The sequence below is a fragment of the Podarcis liolepis genome (assembly GCF_965112155.1).
Source record: "Podarcis liolepis genome assembly, chromosome: Z".
Lineage (NCBI taxonomy): Eukaryota > Metazoa > Chordata > Lepidosauria > Squamata > Lacertidae > Podarcis > Podarcis liolepis.
The window spans coordinates 23,154,520-23,171,677 of record NC_139570.1 but is presented as its reverse complement, the minus strand read 5'-3'; the positions used below and the strand labels follow the sequence as shown (position 1 = coordinate 23,171,677).

Sequence of the window (17,158 nt, the reverse complement as noted above, 5' to 3'; positions counted from 1 at the left end):
ACTTTGCAAAAGCTCTTTTTGAGAGACTTATTTTTTAAATTAAATTTGTATACCACCCTTCTTCCAAAGATCACAGGGTGGTACATAACATAAAAATTCAAAATGAAAACACAAAATACATAATAAAACAAAAGCAAAGCAAGCCAATAACCCTCCTCCCAAAGGCCATAGATTCAGCCAAACTCTAGGTTGAAAATAAACTTTTTTGCTTGACGCCTTTACCCAGAGGTCTCAGGGTGGTTCACAGAATAAAATCAAAATATAAAACCACTAAATACATAATCAAAACAAAAACAACAACCCAATAAACCTGGCCCCCCAAAACACCACATTTGTAATGAGGGTGCGAGGAGTGCCTACCTGGGGAGAGCATTCCACAAATGGGGAGGCACCACAAAAAGGCCATTCTCATATTGTCACTCTCCAGAGCTCTTGTGGGGGAGACACTCAAAGAAGGGCCTCAGACGATAATCACAGGATCTGTTTGTATGAGGAGAGGCAGTCCTTGATGTATTGTGATCTTCAGCTGTTCAAGGTACTTAAAATACTTCAGTGGCCCTCTGGAGCCTATGTACCTGTATCTTCCTCACCACCTTTTTCATACTATAATGCAATCCCTGTTGTGACCAGGGTAGGGCAAATCAGTCTATAGTTAATAAAGGCTGGAAATTGTCCACAGGGATTGGCATATGGAGAGGCATTATGGTTAATTGATTAGAGTGTCCTGGTTCAAATCCCCACCCAACCACTTGGGCCAGTCATATCTCAGCCTATCCTATCTCACACAGATAGAATGGGAGAGAAGAGCCATGTACAACACCTTGAACTGCTTGGAATAAAGCTGGGGTGTAGCTGGCTTGGATGCACTAGATCAGTCTACACATAAGAACTATGTAACTTAGCAATGGGGAAGCTGTTACCCTCTATATGCTATTGAACTACATTTCCCATCATCCCTGGGGATTGGCCATGCTGACTGAGGCTGATGGGAATTGAAGTGCAGTACTTTTCACATGGGTGCTTTATCATAGAATATGCATAAGAACTATAATCCCATGTCATTTTTGCATGTGTTTACCCATGATAAACACATCACATTTCTGCACTAATCTGTGTTTATAACTAAATCCACATGAACATTTGCATTTAAATATAAATTCTTAAACACATTTTCTCTCAACATACACATTCCGAATGATATTTTCTCTCAAAGATACATTCCTAAATGTACTTCGATGTAATTTTTTTCAGTCATGCATTGAATTCAGAAATGACTGAAGCTAGCGAATTAATAAGTTCTGATTCACACATTGAGTGGTGCTGGATAGGTCATACTAGAATTTTCAGAGATCATTTTCTCCAAGCATCTTAGTTGTGGCACTGCACCATGATAAGTCGTTTAGCGTTTAGTAAGAATTCACAGAATACATTTTTTCTTTCCAATCGCAGTGTGTTGGATCCAAGCCAGAGTTTGGGGCCCTTATCTCTTGGAAGCTATTCTTGGATATATATGGGAAATGGTGGCTGAACTACCAGAAAAGCATTATTATTATTATTATTATTATTATTATTATTATTATTATTATTTATATGCTGCCCATCTGACTGGGTTACCCCAGCCATTCTGGGCAGTTTCCAACAATTTAAAACACAGTAAAAAATTTCCCTATGCAGGGCTGCCTTCTAAAAGTCAGATAGTTGTTTATCTCCTTGACATCTGACAGGAGGGCATTCCATAGGGCAGGCGCCACTACCAAGAAGGCCCTCTGCCTGGTTCCCTGTAACTTTGCTTCTTGCAATGAGGGAACTGCCAGAAGGCCTTCACAGCTGGATCTCAGTGTCCAGGCTGAATGATGGGGGTGGAGATGCTCCTTCAGGTATACAGGGCCTAAGCTGTTTAGGGCTTTAAAGGTCAGCACCAATACTTTGAATTGTGCCTGGAGGCAGAATCAAATTTCCGCACATAACTTCCAAACTTCCAGTGTTCGAAGGCATAGCTTTTGTGCCGAGTGTAGCTTATGCCCATCCCCCATGACTAACTAAATGAGAACATGTTACGCAAAATAGTAAAATTTGCAAGATAAGGGTTGTATCCAAGGTAGTGCTTAGTTAAAGACATTTAGTGGTGTATAAACGTTGTATTGGTGGAACATTATTGCACAGGGGAAATCACAAACACATTACCAAAGATGGTTGCACAACTAATTGTGCAAACTAAATGAGCTATTGCACTACAAGCCTCCCCTAATGCAGCTGTTGCTTTGGACTAATTTGTTTCACTGCCTTTAAACTCTTCCACTACAGAACTTTCACGCTAGGTAGCAACCAGAGAAACATTGGGTGCAGTCCTAAATGTTTCACAGTGTTGAGAATTTGGAGGGTTGGGATTGGGGGAAGTTACCTAATTTTGTTTGCCTGGGTACGCTAGCATAGAACTGTGCATCTAAGAACCATTAACTGAGGCTGTGATCCTGTCCTTTTTCATCTGACGAAAAACAAAGTCCCACTGAGCTCAGCAGATCTTATTTCTGACTAGACATGCCGAGGATTCTGTTATCAGATCATGTGGATACCTTTTGTGAATAACATAAGAAAAGCCCTGCTGGATTAGTCCAGTGGCTCAGCTTTTCCAGCTTCCTGTTTTCATGGTCACCAACCAGGTGCCCCAGGAAAAACCTTAAGCAGGACATGAGCACCAGAGCGCTCTTCCCACTTGTGATTTCCAACAATTGGTGTTTAGAAGCATCCCGCCTGCAAGTGTGGTGGTATTCTTCTTAACATTTTAATGCAATTTAAAATCAACTAAAAAGATATTTAAAAGATTTAAAAACAATTTTAAACCATCTAAAAACATTTGAAGCCAACCAGTTACTAATTTCAAGGCAGGGTAAAAGAGAAATGTCTTTACATTTCTCCTGAAAGTCAATAATGGGGGAGACAGATGCCACCTTTTGAGTAGTAGGGTGATGGGGAAAACTTTGGACTGCCACTGCCCTTGAGACTACTGGATGAATAGTCTGTTCTGGTATTATTTATTTGCCTATTTCCTTTGGTTTTTGAATTGCACCCTAGCAAACATCTCCAAGTGATTAAATAATAATAAAAGAAAAACATATATACAACAATTTCTTCTTTTTTTAAAAAAAAAGACAGATTTGAAACCCAATACAGCTACAGACTGGTATAGAAATATTCACTTAAAATGTTGAAAAAGGAAATTCTTCAATATGCATTAAAAAGGCTTATTGAGACAGTGTTTGCCTGATATGTAATGGGGGGGGGGGGATGTTCCGAAGAGTAGGTGCTGCCACACTAAAGACCTGGTTCCTACATCATAAGGAACAGACCTGCTGGTGAGATGGTATGTGCAGGATGCCTTGTCCTGAAGAGTACAGTGATCCACTAGGTATATAGAGGATGAGATTATTGTTTATGTTCATTAAAGGTGCAGAAGTCCTCTGGAGGGGCTGGGGGAGAGGCAAGCAACCTTTTGACTCCCTGGCTTGCTCTTCCACATGCTTGCAAATCTCCCTTTTCTGTCCTGTCCATTTCTGCAATTGCTCACAGCCTGTCCTGTTCTAAGCTTCCAATGAGAAGTAGGATTGAGCTGAAGCAGCAAAATCAATGGGAGATGTCAGGTTGGTTTCATCTGGTCAATTTATGGTCTGTGGTCCACAGCTTTTTGCTGTTATTCCCAATGTATAAGGTGACCAGATGCATTAGAGGACAAACATTCTTCCATATGCTTTTTTCTTTCTTTCTTTTTTTAGAGTTATACAGGAGCCAATATTTGAGCAGACGCAGCTGTGGTAACTCCTGAAGTACTGCTTCTGGTTAGCGGAGTCTGTAACCTGAAGCGTATGTAACCCGAGGTACCACTGTAATATGCCCAAAAGAGTTGGTGAAGCAGGGGATGATCAAGGTCAAATCAAAGGGGAAAAGACAACAGGAGCCAACATAAATGGTTAACCTTGGGTTACATACGCTTCAGGTTACAGACTCCACTAACCCAGAAATATTACCTCGGGTTAAGAACTTTGCTTCAGGATGAGAACAGAAATCATGCTCCAGCGGCATGGCAGCAGCAGGAGGCCCCATTGGCTAAACGTGGTGCTTCAGGTTAAGAACAGTTTCAGGTTAAGTACGGACCTCCAGAAAGAATTAAGTACTTAACCCGAGGTACCACTGTATCTTCCAGCCCTTCCCCATGATGAAATGTAGGAATATAGGTGTGTCTTCCTTCCAGTCAGGATACAAAAGGACAAAAGGTTACAGCATTTCCTGGGTGTAATCTCATATGCCAGGCAGCATCTAAGAGTCTGGAAATAAATCAGGCAGAATTGTATGGTTTCCAGCCCTCCAGCCTAGCCAGACTACCCCAACTGAATATCAGCTACTGGCACATAAGACTGATACCTAGGAAAGACTGCAAGCCTTCACCTTTGACAACTTGGCCCTAACCACGGCCATCATACACCCTGACTGAACAGGGAAAAACCAGCACAGCTTGTGCTCAGCAGCTGGATTTTCTGCTAGGAGGCACAAAGGAGCTGCCATCATTTCCCACTGACCTGCTGTGCTTCATTCCCTCTGTACAACCTTGGCTGGGAGAAATAATCCATGCAGATGGCAGCCCCTGGGGCCGGGTGCAGTTGTGTACACAGCTCTTGATGCACGCCTGGAAGTTTTCATCCCTGGAGGTGGTGATGACTGGACCAAAAGGGAATTCCCAATGCCTTTTGAACATTTGCAGATCTTCAAGATAAGGAAATTCTAAAGTAGATGTTATTTGGTAGTTCAACTTTGTTTTGTTTTATTTTTCGTGGATGCAGAGTGACCTCTTGTGGTACATCTGCATCATGTTACATTTTGCACTAAACCTTGCAAAAAATTCTGAGTAGACTGAGGATCGTAGCAAAAAATAATAATAATATTTACTTAATATTAGTGAGTAGCCTTGTCCAATTATGGTAATTTGCACGGTAATTGTTCATTTTATTATTATTGCATTATTTATATGCCGTCTTTTCAACAAGTGGCCCAAGATGATGTATATAAAACAAAGGATAAGGAAATACAAAAGCCATATTTGAACATCTGCATCAGTATTTTAAAACCATTAAATCTGGATACTGTTTTTGTCATCTTTGATTTTAAAAAATGAGTATACTATTTTATCTAAACTGTTAAAAGATTTTATTATTTTTATTTTTATAAAGAGATATATAAACCTTGCTAAATAAATAAAAATGGAATAGCAGCCCATCAGGAAATAAACCAACTTAAAGTATTAGACTTGCAATCCTGATACACACAATTACTCATAATAATGTCCATTGAACTCAGTGGGTCTTCCTTCTGAGTAGGCACGCATAGGATTGAGCTGTTAGTGAACTAAAAGTCTTCTCTAAATCACGGTGGGCAGCAAGGCACAAAGGTGGAACTTCTACAACATCAGGGTATCTGCAGAGCACCCTTGTTCCAACAGACCAGCTATCCGAAAGGGGAATGTCCTAGGTCATATCCATCCCTGGCCACCTGGGAGGATTTAACACTTATCCAAAAAGCCAAAGTGCCCAAGAATACTTGGCCCACTCAGCTATCCACTCCCCCCCCCATGGCAAATTTGAAATGCATATGAAACACTTCCAACAAGGAAGTCTGTCTTCCCCTCCCCCAAAAAACTTTTCCTTCCCTAAAAGGATGCCTAAAAAGGACATAGCAGTCCTAGAACTCCTTCTCACACTTTCCTTGTGTGTGTGTGTGTCCCCCCCCCCCCCGCAGAGTTTTCACTTTTTCTTCTGAGTTGATTCCATGTTATACACAAAGTCCTCCTTCTATGAATTCCATCTCCTTCTTCAACATCATAACTCCCACTCCTGGTCACTCACCTGTCTGATAGGATTTCTTAATTCCACGTCAGTGAGTAATTCATCTAGAGCATCTAGGAGTTAATCCCAATATTATCTCTGTTCAACAGAGACAAAAACAGCAGATAATCTCTGCCATTAGTCACCACTTAATTACATCTTTCAGGAGCTCCTGAGAGATGCAGCCGACCTGCAATGGCTCCTCCTCCAGAAGTCTGTGCAGTACATTTTTTATTTATATTTATCTTTCTTTAATTCTTTCTCTTCCCAGGTATGATTCTGATGGACATTTAACCAATGCAACATTTCCAACGGGTGAGGTCAGCAGCTTCCATAGTGACGTAGAAAAACTGATGAGAGTTGAAATCGACACTTCAAACAGGGAGAATGTGATCACAGCTACAAATTTTTCAGCTACCTCAACTATCTACACATTAAAACAAGGTACATTTAGTTCCCCATCACCACACTTGCGTGAACTCTGGCAGTTTCTGCTTGCTGAATGCATTTAGGAAAACTCTGCTCATTAGTTTATTGTGGCCTGATATTCTAGTTCCTACTAGATCAAGTTGTCTTCAACCTTTTCAGACCCAAGACCCACTTTTAACCCAAACATGCATTTGTGAACCCATTTCTTAATCTTTTACCATGTGTTTGCATGGGGGTCATGCTTCTGTTGTGATCCTCCTTGGATCAGTCCACGATCTGCTAGTGGGTCCTGACCTACCAGTTGAAGACCAGGCTACTAGATTATTGTAACAAGTTAGTAAAAAGAAACTGATCAAACATGTTTAAAATGGTGGAACAGCATTTATACATCTCATTGATCTTAGTGAGATGTCAGCACACAGCTTGTCACTAATCTTGGCTTCTTTACCCCACAAGGTTGGAAGGTGACCAGTGTAACATCAAATAAATGAATGAATGAATGAATGAAATTACAGACCCATCAGCCTACCATATGTCCCAGTTAAATTATGATAAAGTGTGGCATCTTCATCTTCAGCACCCTAGGATCAACTTGCAGTACTACTGAATGCCACATCTTGGGACACTTGCAGTAGCGCTATTGTTACACTTCCTTTCATTGCAAATCTGCCCTTCAGATGTGCTAGTTTACAACTCCCTTCATCCCTAGCCATTAGCTATGCTAGATGGGGATGATGGGAGTCCAAAACCTCTGGAGGGCCACAGCTTCCCCATGCCACCCATAACTTAATTGCTAGCATCTGCCCAAACTTTAGATACTGGAATATTCAAGAATTGGGGTGGCATTTCCAAGTTGACTCTCCCTCCATCACCCTCTTCCTTTCTATTAAAGAACAAAGCCAAGCTATATTTCACAGCAACTTCATGCTGCAGAGGTGAAGGAACTATTGAGATGGTCTGCCCTAAGATACTTATGGAGTCAGAAGGATTCCTGGATGCTCTAGGGAATTTCCCAGCTGCTATGGCTGGTGCTCCTGTCAAGGCTCCTGTCACAGTGTGGAATGTTTAAATGACTGGAGCCATTGACACAATGCTCCTGGGTGCTTTCATTGTAGCTGTGGAGCACGTAGGTCACTGTGTTACTCTAGTGACCCGCATGTGATGAAACAGGACAGTCAACAGCTAGAGTGCAGGTGGCATAAATCTTGGTCAGAACCTGAGGAAACATATGTGAGGTAGCATTGCCATGTGAAGAAAGCCTACTGCTCTGCCGCCATTGTGTCCACAAGTAGCCATTTAGCAGAGTTCTTCTGAGTAGTGAATGGGCTTTTGCCATCTGACCAAAAAAGATTCCTTACCCCTGCTGTGGCTTTTTAGTCACCATGACCACTTGCAGGGACAATGGGAATTGTAGTTCAGCAGTAGCTGGAAGGCTGCAGGTTCTCCAGCCTTGCTTTAGCCAGTGATAACAAATCAGACTGGGTTTCCCATGCCCTAAATCTCAAGGGGACATTCTGTATGCCTAGGACTTCAGCTCTTGATGTGCAGGAAGGCTGCCATCAGAGAGGGAAGTCCATGTGTAGAGAACCTACTTTGCATGCAAAAGGACCTGTGTTCAATTTCATGTGGTCATGAAAATCTTGTTTTTATTTTTGAGGGCATGAAAAATTGTGGACATTTTCTTACGCTAAAAAAGGGGGGGCAATGTGGTATAGTAGTTACAGCAGAAGCTAGGGTTTTGATTTTTTTCGACCCAAGGGCCACATTTCCAGAGGCCACATGCCCTCTGGGGCTGGTGGCACAAGTGGCTAAGGCAATGAATGTGAATTTTTACATTTGCTTCATGGGCTGGTTTCTACACACACTTGCACACCTCTCTCTGTCCTCCATCTAGGGACATTGTCAGTATTCAAAGACACATTCCAGACAGACAAAAACAGAGAGAGTGTGAAGCAATACCAGTGAGGAGTGTGGCCTGGGGAGAAAGGATGTGGTAGGGGAGAATCCAAAGGGCTGGGGGGGGCACCTTTGGCTCTCAGGCCCTCAGTTCTCAATCTCTGGGTTTGAGTGTCAGATAAGGACCTGGAGGACCAGGGTTCCCCTTCTCCTCAGCCATGAAGCTCACTGTGTGGCCTTTGTCCCCTTCACAGTCTCTCAGCCAACCTACTTCATGTAAGGTTGTTGTTGTTGTTAGGCCCAAATACCATGTGGGGTTTTAAGGGTTTGGCCTTCGTTTGTTGTTTTTTTAGGCCAAAATGGAGAGAGGGAGAATCACTCTGAGTTCCTTTGAGGAAAGGTGGAATATAATATTATACACCTTTAGGTGCCAGGCAAAAATGTTCCTTTTTAACCAGGCCTTCAGTTGATTTGATTGACATTCTGTGTCTTTTTAAAATGTGGGGTTTTGGGGGGTGGGGTGGGGTGTTATTGGTTTGTTTTTATTTTGATTATATTTCGTGGTTTTATACTTTGATTTTGTTCTGTGAACTGCCCCGAGACCTCGGGGTTTAGGGCAATATATAAACTCAATAAATAATAATAACAATAATGCCACAATACATACATACATACATTTTGCAATATCTATTTCATAGCACATGCAGGCATTTCATTTTAACTCAGATTATTTTCATCTTTCTTACAATGCTCTCAGTTGTTACAACATTAGTACAATTTCCACAGCTGCATTTTAGCTGTTTAATTATACAATCACCAGTTTTGACTTTAGCTGCATATTAAATTCCCCCAGGCAACAGGTTTTTCAGTAGCAGCCCAAAGGTAGTAAATAATTAAGAACACCAAAGGCTAACTTAAGGTTTCTTAAGTTGAAAGGTCTCTGAAAGCAAAATACCTTTAATCAAGATGAAGGGTGTTGCTAATATGTAAATTTACTAAGGTCTGGGTGTAGTAACAATAAGCTGTATGCCTTAAATGTCTGGGAGGTCGCCCCCCCCCCCAATTACAAAGTCTTACAGATGTTGGCAATGCCTACTGCTATCTGACTATGCATAAATATAATCTTTGCACACATAGCAGTTGCTTCATGAAGCTGAAAAAACTGAACTCTTTCCCCTTCCTTGTTTTGTTGCTGACAGACAACATTCAGAATATATATCGGGTCAGTCCAGATGGGTCACTGAGAGTCACTTTTGCCAGCGGAATGGAGATCACTCTGAACACAGAACCTCACATCCTAGCTGGCGTTGTCAATCCTACTTTAGGAAAATGCAATATCTCTTTACCCGGAGAGCATAACTCCAACCTTATTGAGTGGAGACAAAGGAAGGAACAGACCAAAGGCAATATCTCTGCATTTGAGAGAAGGTTACGGGTAAGGTTTTCATCTCATGTGTCAAATGAAGCATTCTTTGGGAAGGCAATCACATCTGAGAATCACATTAAGCTGCTGTTATTGTAAATATGCCTGTGCTCTCCTGTCTGCGCTGTCTGACTATTTGTTTTTGTGTCCAATACATGGTGTTGGTGCTGATCTTTCAAGCCCTAAACAGTTTGAGACAGTCTGATGGATTCCCTGTATTTATATGAACGTGTTAGTGCATCTGGGGTTAGTGCAGTCTGTCACTATTTTGTGGGAGGGATTCAAATATATATGGTTCATTTAAGGCCAATATGCAATATAAATTCAAAGCAGTGTCATCACACCACATTAAAATATCATGGCTTCCCCTTAGGCTCCAGAGACACATTGTTAGTTAAGAAAGCTAAGAGTTATTAGGAGATCCCTATTCCTCTCAGTGAGTTGGGGGGCATGTTTCTCATCCCATTAACAAACATGCAATACAACTGTCCTGGGTCCCCAAGCCACATTATATGGTTTCTTCCAACCTATTGACACACCATATGCAGTTTCATGACCTTTCCCTGACCGTTTGCATGTGAAAGAATGATGTCGTATTGTAAAACCCCAATCTGCTAACATGCGCTGAGGTAATAAGCATGCCCCATTAGAAAATTGTATGCATCGAGAGATATTTTATGCCCCAGGGTAAGTGTGTTTGTTTGTTTGTTTGTTTGTTTGTTTGTTTCCAGAAGGAAAATGACAAGTGGCAGCTGACTGAAATTTGTAGACAGGTGGCAGTGTGAAAATTTCCTAGGAGGACTATCATGTAGGTCTACTTATGTATAATTTACAGAAGTAAAAGTGGACCTGGGGGAAGTGGACCGAAATTAAGACCCATGTCCCTTCCCTGGATTACACCCTCCTCGCAGACCACACCCCTCACTGTTCAGGATCCATGAGTGTTTTCGCTGGCTGGAATGTGTTCTTGAACTGTGATACTGGGAGGACTGTGTGTAGAAACCTCTGCCCACTGGCGGAGAAAGGGGATGTGCAGTCCGCCCTGGTTGTCATCCCTGAGGGGGGTGACATAGCCACCCTGCCCCCGGGTGCACAGCATGTGCGCTTCTCTGGGTGCCAGAGCAGCTAGCTCTGCCTCTGTGTAGAGGAAGGTAGCCTACTTTACAAAGGTACATCCATTGTGCTACCCACTTTTGTCTCCAGCTTCGCTTACTAATGGCATATGGCCCTTGGAAGACTGACATCAAGGGAATGTGGCCCTGAGACTGAAAAGGGTTCCTCAGCTCTGACATAACAGTATGCCCAGGAATAAGGGCAGGGGAGAATGGACATAATTCACTGGAAATAAAGGGAAGGAGTGGGAAGTGTCATTTTTTGAAACCATTTTTGGAACTAGATAAGAATTAGGGGGCATAAAAAGCTTGCCTCTCATCTGAGCTGCCCTTTTATGACCGACCCCCCCCCCCAAGTTCTTTTCCAAGCCCATCTCCGATTAATTGTGTTGGCATCTCCTGTTCTGTGTTTACACAGAACTGCTGCCATCACACCCAGTTTGCCTTTATGGCTTGTATTTTAACCAGAGTATTAACAGTTCCCTATGGCAGGTGGTCAATATTTTTCTGTTTAATTAACGGACTTAAGTTTAAGACCCAAAGACATCAATAACGTGCAGGAAAAATGCTTTAGGAAATCTGTTTTCCATTTGACAGAATTACTCCTTTGGGAAGCCTTGATGAGTACAGTGAATAGTTAGCATTCAAGCTAATGGTCTAATGACAACGATCCACGTACATAGTGATTATGATAGATCTGTCAAATCCGAAGGGAGGAGGAAAGCATGGGATGTTCCAGTCCTTCCCCCTTCCCAGTCTCACTCATTTATTCTTCCCAACTCCTCACCTTATTATTTATTAAATTTATATACCACTCTTCATCTGAAGATTACAGGGTGGTTTGCAACATTAACAATCCTCTTTGCAAATCTAGGCCTTCTTTTTCATTCCCCGAATTGAACACAGCTTCCATGCTCTGAAGAGGAGGCAAGGAACATTGCTTCTCCACTACCAGAAACTGTGTTTGGAATGTTAGTGAGAGAGAAGACATCACAGTCTTTCTCCTTCCACCTTGCAACTAAATCTAGGGTCTCAGCTATACAGCTGCAAATAAAACGTTTTAAATGTGTTGTAAACTGTAATATACAAATGTGACACTAAATGGCAACAGTGAGCTATGCCAAATTCAATGTATTTTTCAAAACCTTTTTTTTAAAAAGCATTTTCACAGCATTTTTTTACATGTGTGTAGATTCCACCTAGGTTCATGTTTAAGTCATCTCAGAGTTATCTGATTGGCAACTATGAGGAACGGAATATTGGACTAGATAGAACTTTGGTCCAATCCAGCAGGATTCCATTTTTTCTTACAGCAAGGGGAAAGAGTGATTATGAAAAATGTACCAGCGAATAGATGCATGTGTGTGTACACATACTTATCTCAGTGCTTGGAATAAACAAGTTCAGTTTAATAAATTTAACTGAATTAGTTCAGTATCTCTGAATTATATCTAAACATAAGTCCCATAATTGCTGAGTAAAGTAAACATGGATTAAAATTGTATTGGTGTAGAAATTTCCTCGATTTCTAGTTTAAGTTCATGTGTTTTTCCCTCTTTAGACTCTTTGGCCTTCTAAGCTTAAAGATCATAATTTTTGGATAAAATAGACTACACAATTCACATTCCAGTTTTGAGTGTGTTTTTGTGTTACCTTAGTCTTCTTAAGTACAATGGTACCTCGGTTTTCAAACGTAATCCGGTCTGGAAGCCCATTCAAGTTCCGAAACGTTCGAAAACCGAAAACTCAAAACAGAAGCCTCAAAACAGAAAACTCAATACGGAAGCCATGTTTTCTGTTCAACTTCCAAGGCACGTTTGAAAACTGAAGGATTTGCTTCTGGGTTTACGGCATTCAAGTGCCAAAACATTCATCAACAGAGACGTTCGAAAACCGAGGTATCTCTGTATTTTTTATACTTCAGCACAGCAGCTTGTAATATTCTGCTTGGCAGGGGGTTGGACTCAATGGCCCTTGTGGTCTATTCCAACTCTATGATTCTATGATTCTGAGGGCTGAAAAATATTGCCAAGAATCATTTGGATGAACTTGAGTTAGAGCTGTGAACTGAGCACAAACCAAATTAGTTCATTTTATAAAGGGAAGAGTGTGAACTAGAATTACCATATTTTTCCATCTATAAGACGTCCTATGTAAAGACTCCCCCTATTTTGGGGGACTCAGATTTAAGAAAATGGAGGAGATGGCCCTGTGTATAAGACGCCCCCTAATTTTTGATATTATTTTTTAAGAGGAAAAACCTAGTCTTATACACGGAAAAATAGGGTACTTCCCTTTTGGACATATTGAACTAGAACTTTTAAAAATGCACTTTCCAAGCTCCGATTTCACCACCACTGACTTTTATTGGGAGTCCTGAAACCCTCTGGTTCCCTTGAGCTTACTGTGAGTGAATGATACCAGTATTTTCAGCACATTAGAATTGGCACTTGAGAGAATGAAGTTACTGTTAGCATATAGGATACTGGGTTTGTCACAGTCCAGTCATGATTAGAAAGGGGATCTTTCCTGGAGCAGTGCGAGACATTTTGCCGCCTGAAGCCTGCCACCACCAGGCATGTGCAACAACCTCCCCCATATCTTCTCTCTCCTCTGCAGGCACTCCTTAAGGCCCTCTGGAGACATCTCAGCCATGCTTCACTCTGAGGGACACAGAGTCTATTCTCAGAGCAAGGCACTATAGGCAAGTTGGACCTGAAGAGCTGTTGTACTGCTGCCATTTTTTGCAGTGGAAAATACCATTTAAATTACTGCTCTCTGGGGCTACTTCACCAACAGTACTTTGCTCTGAAAAGGACACTTCCTTAGAATGAGGCACAGGTTACTTGAAATACCCTGCAAGAGTCTCAACTCTACATTCCTGGAGCAGCAAAATGGCAGTGATACACACAGAATCATAGGTGGTAGTGAATGAGGAAAATGATGGGAGGCCACCCACTGCTTGCTATCCATCCCTTCACAGAATGAACCAGTTTCAGTTCACATTTCAGTTCATTGGCAGACATCTGAAGGGTCTACTCATCCCAATCCACTGCCTAAGGATAGACACTCACCTTGACTAATGGCACTTTTAAAGACACAAAATGAGTGCAATCCAGAGGTACATGAGCCTGTCTCCCACTGTTATCAGATGGTCTTTTAACTAGATTAACAGGTTGTTAACTCGCACTGGTTTTCCTACCCACATCCTGGGACTTTTAAGCAAGCTTAAATGTATTCTCTGTGCCCATAACTTTTAAACTTTGCCATTACTATGCAAACTGTGATTTCAGGTGGAACAATTTCCTTGCTGTGTTTAGTTATAAAGGGCTCTTCCTTCACCTCTCTTAGCTGCATTTTTAGACCAAGAAGACTTTCAGTGTGGAGAACCTGAGGTCTGGAGGCCAAATGCAGCCCTTTTCATCTCTCTCCCCCCGTCCCTTGGCATACTCATGGTTCCTGGTTCCTGCTCCAATAGCATATGCCTGGCTGGAATATGTCCTTGAACTCTAGTATTGCTTCTTGCTTCCTTGGAGAGAGGATAGACCGGTGGGGGGTGACTGTGTGTAAAAATTAGCCTATTATTCATAAGTGAAATTCACATCCATGAACGTTTGCCTCTGGCTCTGTCAATTGCTGCCATGTGCCCCCTGGAAGGCTGCCCAGAAGGGATTGTGGCCCTTTGCCCGAAAAAGGTTCCCAAGCCCTGCTTTATCTCCTCTCCTGGAGGGACAAATACCAGCTTTGGTAGGGTAGATTTGGATTGTGTTGTGATCCTCCCATCTCTGTTTCTCCAATCACAGACATTCCCTTCTGAATTTTTCAGCTCACACTTTCCCTTCACATCATTCAGTGAGCTTCTGTCATTAATCCCTCTTGCGCAGCTGCCTGTGAATGCAGAGCTATCCATCAAACTGGTCCCAGCATGCTGAAACATGAAATTTGGTAGGAACAAGCAATTTTAGCTGCTTTCAGAGGTCCCACGTGGTGGGTAGTAATTTCAGGTTTGCTAACTGCAAGGTTGGTGATAGGGATGGTGCATCCTATCCTGTTCCTGCTGGTGCCTGGTGGAATGTCATTCTGACACCACTCATACTGTGGCCTTAACTTGCAGGTAGGAGATGCCATATGTAGGATTAGCCAAATGTTGTGCCCTCCATTTGTTGTTGTTAGACTACAGCTTCAATCACCCCTGACTATTGGCTATGCTGGCTGGGGCTGATGGGAGTTGGAGTCCATAATAGCTGCATGTTGACTACCCTTTGCATATTGCAAGAACTCATAGGACTATTGTGGCAGAACAGCTTTCTTCAAAGGCAAGATGAGGATCAGCAAGAGCAAAATGCATGCAGTACAGCGATCTGTAAAGAAAAGCATATTGTGTTCTCTGTGTGCACAGCAAGCTGTTGAAGAAAGGGACAGGGGAAATTTCCTTAGCAGTGAGAGCAGACCCCTTTGTGTATGCTCAGAAGTGCCCACCTACTTAATACTGAGTGCGGAGGAAACAAGCTGCAGTAGCATAGTGGAGAGAGGAAACTGCTCTGGACAGGCATGGAGGAACTCTTCATCATATATTCTAGGATTTAGTACTGTTACGGAAAACAATCATTCACAGCTCATCCACGCGATTGGCCCCATGTTTTCTAGGCACAGGTCTGCACTTTAAAGTGGGGTTTCTTTATGTTTTTGCCCTGGTGCTTTCTTTGTGAAATTCTGATCTTTAATGCTGAATTGGAACAAACAAAAATTTGGGTTTTCAGTGAATTGCCATTTTGCCATTTGCTCCATATCAGTGGTAAAGAGTGGGGAAAGCGCTCAGAAACAGTGCTTTAAGACATGGAACTGTGCCTAGAAACACACCACAAAAGGAAGTCTGCATGAGCCCTCAGTTGAGCACCAGTAGGTCTTGGCAAAAAAACCCCCAAAACCTGAATCCTGGGTAAGACAGGAAAGAATGGTCCATTTGCCCATGGCAAAGAAATGGATTGTGGTGGGGATGCTTGTTTACAAAAAGAATTTGCTAGGCTGAGTCCTGGTTGGCCTTGGAGGAAATTCCTAGGTAGTAGAGAGGGGCAAGGAGGAACTGGGGTGGATCTTGTATGTGTGGGGAGGGGAACTGATGGTGTTCTCTGCATAGGGAGTAAGTGATGTGTGTGTATTAGAAAAGAGAGCATTTATGTTTTTGACCTATAAAGCTTTAATAGCTCAAGTCTCCAGTACCTCAAGGACCAACTTCCCCTGTATGAACCTACCTGGAACCTGAGATCAGCATCTAAGGCTCTTTGCATACACCCCACACCAGGAGAAGTTTGGAAGATTGCAACAAGAGAACAAGCCTCCTTTTGTGCAGTGACCCATGCTTTCTGTGGGCTACCCTTCCAGCACTGGGCAAATATATATTTATTCTCCCAGGCAATTTGGACAGTGCTAAAGGTCTGGCTTTTGATCATTTATTTTTTAGTGTTCACCTTTATGCAGGTGGGGTGGTTATTTAATGTTGGGTTGGGGCACCTGTGGCCCTCCATATATTGGTAGGCTGCAGCTTTCATTGGCTTTAGCCATGCTGGCTGGGGCTGATGGGATTTGTAGTCCAACAACATCTGGAGCACTTCAGCAGGTTCCCCACTGCTGTTTTATATGGTTGGATGATTTTTGTAGATTTGGGTATATGTTTTTAATGGATTGTGAATGTATATTTTGTGTGGTATTGTCCCTGTAAATTGCTTTGGTACACCTTCTGGCAGTGTGAACCAATGCATAAATAAAATATATTGAAAGTGGTGTGACTCATGCTCAGGATCAGACCATTCTTTCGCTGCAAAGGTGTAGAAGTGAACAGTTGGCAGTAATCCTGTGAGGAGGAAGCACATGCCTCAAGGCTTCATATTTTCCTAGACACCAGACCCCTGGTGAGCTTTGGCACATAACAGCCTTGAGAAAACTTATATCATCCTGAATCAGAATGAAAATGAGAGTGTATGGCAGTGTCAGGTTCTAAGAAACCAAAGTTATGTTACAGTGGACTTCAGTGGCCTGCTTCATGAAAGGAAGGGTGCGGTCAGAGATGGGAGGGATGAGGCTACTGGGAATTATTAAATAATCAGGCCTGTTACCATGAGACTGAAACCAGAAGTATCTGTTTGCCAATCTGCCAGTAAATTGAAATATTCATTTGAGGCCCTTACCCGAGTTTCTTCTGTAAGAATGAGGCAAGATTCCTGAAAGAAGATCTGCCCCTGAATAGACCTGAATGATCACTTAGATCAGCTGGGAAAATTCTACTCATTGTGCTGCACCCTATAGAACAGCCATTCCCAAACTCGGCCCTCCAGATGTTTTGGGACTACAACTCCCATCATCCCTAGCTAACAGGACCAGTGGTCAGAGGTGATGGAAATTGTAGTCCCAAAACATCTGGAGGGCTGAGT

At 42.3% G+C, this 17,158-nt stretch overlaps 1 protein-coding gene across 14 annotated transcripts in view; it reads left to right on the top strand.

Moving 5' to 3' along the window:
* The window catches only part of TENM1 (teneurin transmembrane protein 1), a 375,511-nt gene that overhangs the window by 334,963 nt on the left and 23,390 nt on the right, over positions 1-17,158 (top strand). For all 14 annotated transcript variants that reach the window (XM_083484888.1, XM_083484887.1, XM_083484897.1 and 11 more), the window contains 2 exons: positions 6,142-6,314; positions 9,395-9,630. In XM_083484888.1, coding sequence (XP_083341014.1) covers positions 6,142-6,314; positions 9,395-9,630 — 409 coding nt within the window. The remainder of the gene's footprint in view (positions 1-6,141; positions 6,315-9,394; positions 9,631-17,158) is intronic.